Genomic DNA, 13,086 nt, shown 5'->3' on the forward strand with positions numbered 1-13,086 from the left:
TGTCACTGCTGAGACTTGCCTCCCTCACTGAATTTTTTGTGTGCCTCTTCAGGCTCTTCTGTTTTAGGCTACTGCTGTTTGCCTAGCCACTTTGGCGGGAATTGGGAAGTAGCTTATCCATTACATTCCCCTCTACCCAGCAGAGCTCTATCAACCAAAAGAGGCAGTAATGACCAAGAGTGGAGTGGGGAAAATAACTCTGTCTGGAACCCCATCATAAGCCATTAGCCTAAGTGCTGCCCTGGCAATAGAAGAACAATTTGCATTTCGGAGAGGCAGCAGAGAGAAGAGATTCTGAAAGTAAAAAGCTGAACAGAAAAAGAGGGCTTCCAGCTGAAAAATAAAGGTTTATTGGAAAAGCATGAGGGAGCTCCAGAGTCGCATACCCATTTCCTAAGAAATTTCTAGTAAAAAGTCAGGGAGAGGCCCTCTTGAACCAGTGCCCACCATGACTGAGGATCTATCTATATTATAAGAAACACAGAAAGGATCAGAAAAAAACCTGTGTGTTCTTAACTTCGGTTTGCTAACCCACATTGGCCAACTTGAGTTAAAATAGCAGTGAAGACATGGCTAACCTGGTTTTTAACATGAGTTAGCAGCTTGAATTTGAGCCTCACAGGGAAGCCTGGGGTTAAACATGAATTGCTATGCTGAGTTTGCCATGTCTTCATAACCTGAGTTAGCTAATGCAGAAGTTGAGCCAATCAAAAATAGTATGTTACCCTCCTTCTCTCTCCTACCTAATTTAAGTTTTTTTGCAGTGTAGTAATACCATGAGAGCTCCAGCTATTTCTGATCAATCACTCAGAGGGGATTTGACTAAGATGTAGATGATCAGCAGATGTGTCTCTTCAAAGGAGAAACTTATAAAGCAAATAAGATGTAACACAAATAATTTTTCATTCTTGGTCTAAAAACATGTGAGATCCTTGTCATGTATTAAAGAAAGATAATATATTAGTACAATAAATCCAGATTTTCCAGTAATGTAAATATGTGCAAATGCTGGTTATAATTACCCTTTCCACTCCTGTAACAGACCATTAATTATTCCTTTTAGGACAGACTTCTGAATATCTTGAGGCTAGGGAAAATGTAAAGAAAAAAAACAAACAGCATTAGGTTAAAGAGTACACTTCTTTTTTACAGTTCATATAATACAATTGTTGAAACATGACAGTAGGATAACACTCTTATTTAAAATATTAGGAATAGCTTTTACTCCACAATAAAATTCAACTTTTTATTTTGTCTACTTTACAGAAAACAGAACTAAAATAACCCAAACTAATTATAATACAATTAATATTAAGAGGAAATTTATATGCATACTATTCTGCTACCTTCATTGAGAGAAATGCCCAGGTTAGTTCCAACTGGGACTACTCAGGTGCATAAAATTATTCATGTGTAAATGTTTATTGGATTTTGCCCTTTGTAACATTAATAGATCAGTAGAAGAATTAGGGCTTTTATTGTTGTACAAAGAAACTAGGAGAAAATGTTAAACTTACTTTTGTGTCATTGAAAACTTGACTTTACCACACTACTGTATTTGTGGTTATCCCTATACAGTACTTAAAATGGGAATACTGCACATACAAACCTACACTGAACAGTAAATTTTAAGATTCTAATTCCACCCACTCTATGGGAGAAACTGATTTTAAAGTAATCTGAAACCTTCAAAGAAAATTGCATATGTAACATTATTTTACTTACAAGTCTCGGATGAATATTTAGTTCAGCTAGCTGAATTTTGAATAGTAGGTGTATAGGTAAATTAGATTTGGAAAGATTTATTAAATTGGTTATTAAAATTCTCTCATTTTAGGACTGACAACTAAATATGTATGTATCAGATTTAATGCAGAACTAATAATATTCAATTTCTTAATGAGTCACTGAATATGCAATAAATGCTACCTTCACTTCTCCACATTTCCAGTTTTCAAGGTTCCATTTTACTAATATAGAATTAAAATACTAATTTTCTTATAATGATAATAGAAAGAATGACCTTATACTGATTTTAGTACTAGGTTAATTGTATAAGAAAGCTGACCTAATTTTTTCCTTCACCCAAATTACCTTATCTACAAAAGCTAAATACCCAGGGTCTACTGAATACTTCTCGATCATTCTAGCTCTAGTCAACAGAAGCTCTTGTTTAATAGCTTGATTACATCTGTAAAAATTAGGAAAGGCAAACCCCATCCATCTAGTCAAGTCTAGAAAAAGTTCAATAAATATTTTCTTCGTTTCATATATAAACTTAAACCTTTTAGTTTGCAGACCTTTCAAAGCTTTGCTTGGTAATACTACAAACAGAATTTGAAATAGAAAAAACAAATCAGGGGAGCAAGTGTGTTTTCACCATAGCTACACTTCCCAATCAAAACGTTATCAGTTTATTACATTTTCCCCAAATCTTTATTTAGATGTGACACCACAGGAGGATTATTAAAGTAATACAAATTATCAAAGCAACAAAAACAGAGACCACCTTGACAAATCACAGCTAGCTAGGCTCTACATTTGGTTAAATAAAATATCGTTTAAGTTACCAGAAGACCTTATCTTACATTAAGCCCTATTAAATAGGCACAAAACATTTCAACTGGATGCAAACACGGATTAAAAAAATGTTTAAAAAAAAAAAGCCACATCATCTAAAAAGTATATCACCCAAACTTAGGGAGATGGATTTAGAGTGCGAGTCCAGTGAAAGTGATAAGATAAATATTGCACCATTGTTTTGAATCAATACACTGGGAGCATATGTTTTTCTGTTGCACAACTAAGTTTAACTTTTGGTATCACTAGTGTCTCTTGCATATTCTATATCAGGGGTCGGAAACCTTTCAGAAGTGCTGTGCCGAGTTTTCATTTATTCACTCTAATTTAAGGTTTCACGTGCTGGCAATACATTTTAATGTTTTTAGAAGGTCTCTCTCTATAAGTCTACATTATATAAATAAACTATTGTTGTATTTAAAGTAAATAAGGTTTTTAAAATATTTAAGAAACTTAATTTAAAATAAAATTAAAATGCTGATCTTATCAGTTTAGCGTGATCCTTTTCCTTGCTGGTTTTCCAATGTGCACTACAGTAGGGAGTGGCTGAGGCCAGGAGCAGAGCTCCGGGTTGGTGGCCGGTATCCCAGGCCAGTAGTGGGCTGAGCGGGGCCGGAAGTCTGGACACCGGTTGGCAGTGGGGCTGGCGGCCGGAACCCCAGACCGGCAGTGGGCTAAGCCGCTCAGTCCACTGCTGGTCTGGGGTTCCGGCAGGGGTAAAAGTAACTTAAATTTCTTGCAGGTAGTGTCGTATTACAACCCCCCTCGAGGGGGAGGAGCTCAGGGGCTGGGATGTGTGTGTGGGAGCATTCAGAGCAGGGAGTTGGGGTGTGGAGGGAGCAGGGCAGGGGGTGGAGATGTGGATGGTGCAGGAGTCAGGGCTGGGAGCATGGGGGGGGAGGAGTCTGGGTTGGATGGCGTGAGGGGTTCAGGGCAGGAGGTTGGGGGGTGTAGAGGGAAGGCCCAAGAGGACAGGGACTTGGGGCTGGCCTGGGACAGTCCCGGTTGCAGCCGGGTTACCTGGATAGTGGATGGGTCCCTGCCCCATGCTGTTCCTGTTTCTGCCAAGGAGGCAGAAAGGCAGAGGGGGGGCACGTTCGGCTCTTCGGTGGCAGGTCCCTCACTGAAGGAAGGACCAGTCGCTGAAGACTGAAGCGGAGGTGGCAGAGCTGCTGCAGATCGCGATCACGGCTTTTTTTTTTTTTTTTGGTGTGTGCTGCTCTGGGTGGCAAAAATGCTGGAGCTGGCCCTGCAGAAGACCCTCTGGCCTGCCACTCTTTTTCCCCAGGAGCCGCAGGGACGGCACATGCCTGCAGTGCTTGGTGTCCAGCCACAGTGGCGAGAGGGGCAGTAGGACAGGCTGGGACGCGGACATCTCCACCGTGCCTTCCGCCGGCCCCTTTCACTTGCCTGACTGCCTGCTGCTTCGGCCGCCAGCGCCAGCCTACAGGAGAGTTCTGGCAGCCAGCAGCCCCCCAGCTGGGAGCGTGCCACACGCTGCGCCCCAGCATCGGCCAGCTCTGGGTTCCAGCTGGGTTTCAGTTCCGGCTGCTGGCCCCTTGCCAGCTGGAGTCTCAGCCGCTGGCCTCCTCAGCCCACTGCCAGCCTGTGGTTTCGTTCACCCAGGCTAGTGGAGGGCTGAGTGGGACCGGCAGCTGGGACCTTGGTGTGCCATTAAAAATCGGCTTGCGTGCCATCTTTGGCACGCGTGCCACAGGTTGCCGACCCCTGTTCTATATTATCTTATAGTTTCTTTTTCCATTATCTTGTTTTCCTGCCTACTGTTTAGTATGTAAGAAAAGGCTCTTTCTTTCTACTGTCCAAGTCCCCAGTCCTGCAAGAGCTGTATGCTGTGCAGGGCCCTTCTAACTTCACTAGAACACTGCACAGGTGGACTCTCATACACAATGTAGCGCCTGTTTGAAATTGGTAGTGCCCTGCACAATCACAGGAATCTACCTGCAAAAGCTGTTTTCAAGATCTGTGCCTAAGTAAGAACCTCAAATATTGTGAGGAAAACCCCCTCATTACCATTTTTTCTTTCATACCTCTCAAAAGAGAACAGTTCAGTACCATGCAAACAGATAGCCTAGATGCAAACTAATAGTTACACAATATCCTTTACTGAACAGTAATATTAAATTCACTATAGCAGATACAGATATTTTTGTCCAGAAAAACACCAAAGGTCACACAAAATCAATGAAATTAATAATAAAAAATTGGCTAAATTTAGAAGTGGTCAAGAATTGCCTATATTGTGCACTTAATTATTAAGAAGAATAACTTTCAAATTATTTGGAACCCATCATTTGCACATTTAACTTGCCTATGCATAGTCATATGATTGTCACCCTCATTCCATCTTCCCCATTGCTTCCTACACTCATTTCTGTATCTTTTTTAATCCAGATTGTAAGCTTTTGGGGTAAGGAACCATGCCTTGCTATGTTTGTGCAGCATATAGCATGGTGGGCTCCTGGTCCTGACTGAGGCCTCTAGACTCTACCAAAATATAAACAATATTATTAACTAAAAGTTGTTCTATACATAGAGTGCAGTTTTTAGGATTTTATGGTGATTTCATGTAAGCTTGCACAGCTTTTGCAATTTCAGCAGATTCGTCAGTTCATAATAGTGAATCTTTTAAAACATTTTGAAAACATCATTTTTACTTACAGTATTTAGTAAGGCATCATAGACAGCATTCACAAATTTAGCATTGATTCCAGAGTCTTCAATGGTACTGAAAGGGAGACTGACATCTTTCTGCAAATCCAAATCATAAGCATATTTTACTCAAGTTATTTCAAAGGTCATTTTAAAAAAAATCCCTTAAAAATAAAAGTTATGGTGTGCTAACATTTGTATCAATTTTAGAAAAAAGTATGTACAGAGAAAAAAAATGGTAATTTTTTGTAACAACAAAAAAGAAACCAGGTCAGATATGATATTGTATCTTTTCAAATTCTAATACAAGAATACATTTATGTTAGCGAAGTTCACATGGGTCCAATTTGTCAAAAGTCTAAAATAATGAGACTACATTAGACGTGTCAGCTGATACATGATGGGTGATTCAGTCTACCATTTCTAGTCATTGGTTCAAATTCAAATTCAGCAACAGTCAAGAGCAACAAAATTACTATCATGTACTATCTGTTAGATAGCCTGTGTGACATGAATTAATTGCCTCAATTCAACTTTTATAAAGTCTTTGCATTTTCTTTAATTCTCCGGACACTAATTTTAGTATTTCTTTTGTTTTAAATCCTACAGATGTGCTTGAGACACTGGTTTACTAATACATGAATAATGAACAAATGGTTTGCTAAAAACAAATAATAAATGGAACTAGTAAATGAAGCAATGAAATGCTATAACTACAAAGTGTATGGGTAAGGTGAACAAGATACTACTATGAGTCTAATCTGTTTAAACAAAGATAAATATAAATTTTATGTGATAGATATTTAGCATCTTGAAGATATAAAGCCTATAAGAGCTAAGCAGCATTCTGAATTGTTTTCTACCTTAAAAGCAGCATTTAGCTCCAGGAAAGAATCAAATGTTGTTAAATAAAAATCATGCACAGCTTTCCAGTCTCCTGATAACTTAGTTTTTTCCATATCCTCCCTAGAAAGAAAATTCACAAATAAATATATATCACACAAGTTTATGTACAAATATTAAACGCTTTATGAAATAGACTTAGTACTTCATACTTCACTATTACTCCACTGTCTTTCATCTCTAAACGATTTATGAGAAGGGTGAATTTAAGAACTGATGTGTGCAAGTTAACTTTTACTCTAATATTTTATCTGAAAATCTAGAAACACTGACGCTCCAAAGAATGGAAGCATTTGAAATTGGTTGTGCAAATATATTTCAAACACTACCTGATCATAATATTTATAAATTCAGTGGATTCTGATTTCAGTATTTTAAAACAAATTAGTAATAGAATAACATATTATCAATTCTTATGCAATGTGTAGAAATAATTTAAAATAGTAAGTAACCTCCTAAAACTGTTAATTTAACTTACAGGTACTGATCTTTGCTTGTATTACAAGCTTTAAAATTCCTAAATTTTACATAGCATGTGTAAGATCACATTCATTGTTGTAACAATAAAATTCAGAGATTCACACCTAGTTAAAAAGCTGGGAGTTGGATATGTTATGTTAACACTTTAAACACTCATAAAAAACTAATGTCTGATATAATGGAAAACTCCAAATATCCTGAAAATAAAAGTAAACACATTTATGCAAAGCCAATCTACAACTTATTTTCATATTAGTAGGGCCAGTGTTCTCCAGCAATGAAAACAGTAATTTTGGATTTTCAAAGCTATATATTTCAGATATTTTTGATATGCATTATATTAATAAAAATACACTTATTGATAAACATGAATAACATGCAATCCTTTACAACAGGGGTCGGCAACCTTTCAGAAGTGGTGTGCCGAGTCTTCATTTATTCACTCTCATTTAAGGTTTTGCGTGCCAGTAATACATTTTAACGTTTTTAGAAGGTCTCATTCTATAAGTCTATAATATATAACTAAACTATTGTTGTATGTAAAGTAAATAAGGTTTTTAAAATGTTTAAGAAGCTTCATTTAAAATTAAATTAAAATGCAGAGCCCCCCAGAGCAGTGGCCAGGACCCAGACAGTGTGAGTGCCATTGAAAATCAGCTTGTGCGCCGCCTTCGGCACACGTGCCATAGGTTGCGTACCCCTGCTTTACAATAACGGTGCTCAAACTTTTCCAGTCGCATCCTGCCCCTTACCAGTAATGGAATCTGTCTCTCTCTCTCTTCCCCTGCCCCCAACACCATTACTACATAGCCAAGACTTCCTTAGCAGCAGAGCTTGGGCAGAAGGTGGAGAACTGGGGATTCAGGGTGTGGGGGGGAGCTGGGGCTAGAGGTGGAGCTGGTCTGGGAGCGGAGAAGAAATGAGGGCAGAGCTGGGCCTGGAGGCAGAGCAGGACTGGGTGAGGACCAGGCAAGCTGTGTGCTGGGTGGCGGGGGAAAGGAGCCAGCTCTGTGCAGGGGAGATGAGTGGGTAATAGGTACTGTGGACATCACCCTGCATGCCCTGCTCACCCTCTGAATGGCAATTCCAAAAATTAAGAGCAATTCCAGAAGTAAAGAGTCATTTAGGGAAAAAAAAATTAAAAAGCAGTAATAGTGGCAATTTCCAGAAAACATTGGCCCTACATGTTAGTGATACAAATAATTTATTTTTTCCTCCACAACATATAACATTTTTATATAATCACTCATCTGACAAACCTGGGTATTTCAATGAAACACACTGTAAATGTGAGAATAGACATAATATATACAAAATGCTTAAAGGATTTAGGACCATGTCTCGCTGTAAGTCAGTGGGCCTTAGGTTCCTAAGTCACGGACACTTTTGAAAATTTTATTCAAAATTAATAAAATGCATGGAGATGGGTTTGTCACATTTCCATTTTTTGACCACTTGAGTTCTAGACAAATATTCTTTTACCAATTCCTTTGTGATACCTGACTCATTCTGCACCAAGTAAAGAAACACCTGACAGATCAGAAAATTTGTTACTTTTAACCTCCTACTGAAAGTGAGAAATCTCAACACACAAAAAAGCAACCAACTTGTTAAAAGAAGATAAACTCATATGTCACTAAGAACAACTGTGAACTTTTCCTTGATAAATGAGGTCAGTTAGGTTTGTGTACTGACAGAGGGAGTAAACATGAAAGTGGAACAAACTTAAACTGATTTGGCACAGTGATCACATTGTCCTTTTGCCAAATTGTAAGAGGACAGCAGTATAAAGCTCACCTGTACAGACTCTGATCTAAGTCCACAGAAATAAAAGGCCTATTAAGTGTAGTGCTTCTCACATAAGAGATTTCCCCAATATGGTTTCAAGCTTACTTACACTATTTAAAATAGTACTAACATCAATAGAAAGGAGGATAAAAATAAATAAATAAAAAGGAACTACAAAAAGAGTGAACTGCTGACACCAGTGTCCTTTGACATAATATGAAAAAATATTTCTACATTTTAAACATTTAAGTGAGAGGTAGCACAGCTCATGTTATTAACTATTGTCAAAGGTCCAGAAATACAGGAAGTTACAAATTAAAGGCCTGGTACACAATGTCTTCAGTCAGAGTTGAGGGTCTTTGATTGAAAATAAATATCCACTAAATATCAGTAGTTCTTTCCCCCTCTCCCTCCCAAAAAACAGTAATGGTAGAAAAAATGCATGTGGCACTGAGCTGCTGATGGTGCTATCTTTTAGGTGATGCATAAAACCCAAGCTGAGCAAGGAGTCATGACAATTTTCACAGACACAAAGTATTCATTCCAGCATCCTAGCCAAATTAACGTACATAAAACACATTCTATCTAGCATTCTGTTATCCCATCACTAGGGGTCAGCCAGAAAATAAATATATTACATACATAAACAAACAAACATACATAAATAAAATGGAAAGTCAGTCAATAAAAACCAAAACAGAATATATAGCTAAAACCAACACAACTTACTGGAAGTCTTTCATAGTTTTGGTTCGGATGGGAAGGGAAGCTTCTGGTGGGACTGGAGCTTTCAGGTCCGGTGGTAGTGTATCTATAGAGATGCGCTGCTTTTGCCTAACATCAAGGCAAATTGGTGGTAGATCTCTCACTTATTGAAAAATTTTAAAGAAGTGTTAAATGTATTGTAATCATATACATAATTTACAAAGAAAGATTGATTTATTTAGCTTGCAAAACACAAAGGCATATGAACTATACAAAAGGATTAAAGTTTACATTATAATCCGTAAAGAGAACGTAAACATTCTTTTTGTAAACTAGGAACTCATATATATGTGAAACTGACAGAAAATGCCTTTTCAGCCAGTATAAGAATTAGCATAATTTTTTTCCATATTGCTCAAAATTTCATTTTTTGGAAAAATATCAAAATTTAAAATTTCACTGTGAAAAAACACATTCTTGCTATTTTAAATTTCCTCCTCTTACCTTTCTGCAGTGAAAATAACTAAAACGAGTGAGACAAAATGGTATTTTCCCTTCCAAATCTTTTCCAAAAAATTCATTTAAAAAATGTCAAATAAATAAATAAATCACATTTCAAATTAAACCAGAAATTTTCATTTCTTTTGACTGTTTTAGTGAAGCTTACTTACTGCCTGACTAGCTGCAATATTTATATTATATTAGGGCTGTCAAGCGATTAAAAAAAATAATCGCAATTAATCATGGTGTTAAATAGAATACCATTTATTTAAATATTTTTGATCTTTTCTACATTTTCAAATATATTGATTTCAATTACAACACAGGCTACAAAGTGTACAGTGCTCACTTAATATTTATTTTTGATTACAAACATTTGCACTGTAAAAACCAAAATAAATAGTATTTTTCAACTCACCTAATACAAGTACTGTAGTGCAATCTCTATCATGAAAATTGAACTTATAATGTAGAATTATGTACAAAAACAATTGCATTCAAAAATAAAACAGTGCAAAACTTTAGTGCCTACACGTCTACTCAGTCCTACTTCTTGTTCAGCTAATCACTCAGATTAACAAGTTTGTTTACTTGTGCAGGAGATAAATGCTGCCACTACTTGTTACAATGTCACCTGAAAGTAAGAATGGCATTTGCATCACACTGTTGTAGCAGGTGTCACAAGATATTATATGATAGATGTGGCTAAACATTCATATTTCCCTTCATGTTTCAACCAACGTTCCTGAGGAAATGCATCCATGCTGATGATGGGTTCTGCTCGATAACGATCCAAAGCAGTGCAACCTGATGCATGCTCATTTTCATCATCTGAGTTAGATGCCACCAGCAGAAAGTTGGTTTTCTTTTTTGGTGGTTCAGCTTCTGCACTTTTTGCACCAGAGTGTTGCTTCTTTAAGACTTCTGAAAGCACGCTCCATACCCAATCCCTCTCTGATTTTGGAAGGCACTTCAGATTCTTAAACCTTGGATCGGATGCTGTGGTTATCTTTAGAAATCTCACATTGGTACCTTCTTTGCATTTTGTCAAATCTGTAGTGAAAGTGTTCTTAAAACAAACAACATGTGCTGGTCATCATCCAAGGACTGATAGAAACATGAATATATGGCAGAATATGGGTAAAACAGAACGGAGACATACAGCCCCCCCCCCCAAGGAGTTCAGTCACAAATTTAATTAACACATTTTTTTAATGAGTGTCATCAGCATGGAAGTATGTCCTCTGAAAACGGTGGATGAAAGCATGAAGGGGCATACAAATGTTTAATATATCTGGCTTGTAAATACCTTGCAATGGCAGCTACAAAAGTGCTATGCAAATGCCTGTTCTCACTTTCAGCACCATTATCTCCATAAATGCAAACAAACTTGTTTATCTGAGTATTGGCTAAACAAGAAGTAGGACTGAGTGGACTTGTAGCCTCTAAAGTTTACATTATTTTGTTTTTGAGTGCAGTTATGTAACAAAAAAAAATCAACATTTGTAAGCTACACTTTCACGATAAAGAGATTACACTTCAGTACTTTATCATGTGTATAGTGCAAACATTAGTAATAAAAATAATAATATAAAGTGAGTACTGTACACGTTATATTCTGTGCTGAAATCAATATACAGTGAAAGCTGTTTTATCTGACACTTCACCATCTGTAAAGTTCTATAAACTGGCATTTTTGATCTTCATTGAAATTCCGGTTTATAGACATGGGGGGCAGGGTAAGGGAGTTGGGGCACAGGAGGGGTTGGGCAGTGTGGGCTCAGGGAGGGCATTTGGGTGTGGGAGGAGGCTCAGGGCAGCTGGTTGTGGCACGGATTGTGGCGTGGGGTGCCAGATCCGGGGGTGTGTGCTCACCTTGGGAAGTTCCTCACAAGTGGCAACTTGTCCTGGCTGCTCCTAGGCAGAGGAGCGGCAGGCTGCCCCCGCCCTACCCCAAGCATTAGCTCTGCAACTCCCATTGGCTGTGGTGGTGGTGCCTGCAGGCGGAGGCAACCCACACCCACTCCCACACCCCAACCTGCTGCCCTGAGTTCCTTTCCACATGCAAACTCCCTCCCAGAGACCATGCCCCGCCCCCCCGCACCCAAACTCCCTCCCTCTTAGGCCTGGTCTACACTACGTGTTTAAACCGATTTTAGCAGTGTTAAACCAATTTAACGCTGCAACCATCCACACGAGGCCCTTTATATCGATATAAAGGGCTCTTTAAACTGGTTTCTGTACTCCTCCTCGACGAGAGGAGTAGCGCTGAAATCGGTATTACCATGTCGGATTAGGGTTAGTGTGGCTGCAAATCGATGATACTGGCCTCTGGGCGGTATCCCACAGTGCACCATTGTGACTGCTCTGGACAGCAATCCAAACTCAGATGCACTGGCCAGGTAAACAGGAAAAGCCCCGAGAACTTTTGAATTTCATTTCCTGTTTGCCCAGCGTGGAGCTCTGATCAGCACGAGTGGTGCTGCAGTCCAAAATCCAAAAAGAGCTCCAGCATGGGCCGTATGGGAGATACTGGATCTGATTGCTGTATGGGGAGACAAATCTGTTCTATCACAGGTCCGTTACAGAAGACAAAATGAGAAAGCATTTGAAAAAATCTCCAGGCTATGATAGACAGAGGCCACAGCACAGTGCTGTGTGACAAGCGTAACGGAAAGCCAAAGAATCAAATGGACGCTCATGGAGGAAGGGAGGGGGTACTGAGGACTCCAGCTATCCCACAGTCCCTGCAGTCTCTGAAAAGTATTTGCATTCTTGGCTGAGCTCCCAATTGTCCAGGGTGTTTCAGGGTATATGTCGTCAATTTACCCCCCCTCCCCTCCGTGAAAGAAAAGGGAAAAAAATCATTTCTTGACTTTTTTCAATGTCACCCTATGTCTACTGCATGCTGCTGGTAGACGCAGTGCTGCGGCAACGAATAGCTGCATCCTCTCCCCTTCCATACCCAGTGGCAGACGGTACAATATAACTGCTATCCATCATCATCATCAGCCCGTGAGTGCTCCTGGCTGGCCTCAGGTGAGGTCGGCCGGGGGCGCCGGGTAAAAATAGGAATGATTCCCGGTCATTTCCAGTAGATGGTACAGAATGGCTGGTAACTGTCTTCATCATAGCAACTGGGGGCTGAGCTCCATCAGCCCCCTCCTTTCATGTCTAAAGAAAAGATTCTGTACTGCCTGGACTATCATAGCAGCGGGATGCTGGGCTCCTCTCCCCCCCCACCGTTTAATGTCCTGCCTGGACTATCATAGCAGCTGGAGGCTGCCTCCCCCTCATTTTATCTCACTAAAAAGTCAGTGTTTCTTATTCCTGCATTCTTTATTACTTCATCACACAAATGGGGGACACTGCCACGGTAGCCCAGAAAGGTTGGGGGAGAAGGGAATCAATGGGTGGGGTTGTTGCAGGGGCACCCCCTCTGAATGGCAGGCAGATCAT

General features: G+C 39.3%; 1 protein-coding gene and 1 long non-coding RNA gene across 4 annotated transcripts in view; one reads left to right on the top strand and one right to left on the bottom strand.

Annotated features, from left to right (window-relative positions):
- LOC115655027 overlaps window positions 1–13,086 on the top strand; it is a 109,944-nt gene that overhangs the window by 71,841 nt on the left and 25,017 nt on the right. The window lies entirely within an intron of this gene.
- HECTD2 (HECT domain E3 ubiquitin protein ligase 2) overlaps window positions 1–13,086 on the bottom strand; it is an 89,547-nt gene that overhangs the window by 44,269 nt on the left and 32,192 nt on the right. For all 3 annotated transcript variants that reach the window (XM_030570055.1, XM_030570057.1, XM_030570056.1), the window contains 4 exons: window positions 9,151–9,289; window positions 6,114–6,216; window positions 5,260–5,349; window positions 1,023–1,087 (listed from right to left, as the gene is read on the bottom strand). In XM_030570055.1, coding sequence (XP_030425915.1) covers window positions 1,023–1,087; window positions 5,260–5,349; window positions 6,114–6,216; window positions 9,151–9,289 — 397 coding nt within the window. The remainder of the gene's footprint in view (window positions 1–1,022; window positions 1,088–5,259; window positions 5,350–6,113; window positions 6,217–9,150; window positions 9,290–13,086) is intronic.

The sequence above is a fragment of the Gopherus evgoodei genome, chromosome 7 (genome assembly GCF_007399415.2).
Source record: "Gopherus evgoodei ecotype Sinaloan lineage chromosome 7, rGopEvg1_v1.p, whole genome shotgun sequence".
NCBI classification, from domain to species: Eukaryota; Metazoa; Chordata; order Testudines; family Testudinidae; genus Gopherus; species Gopherus evgoodei.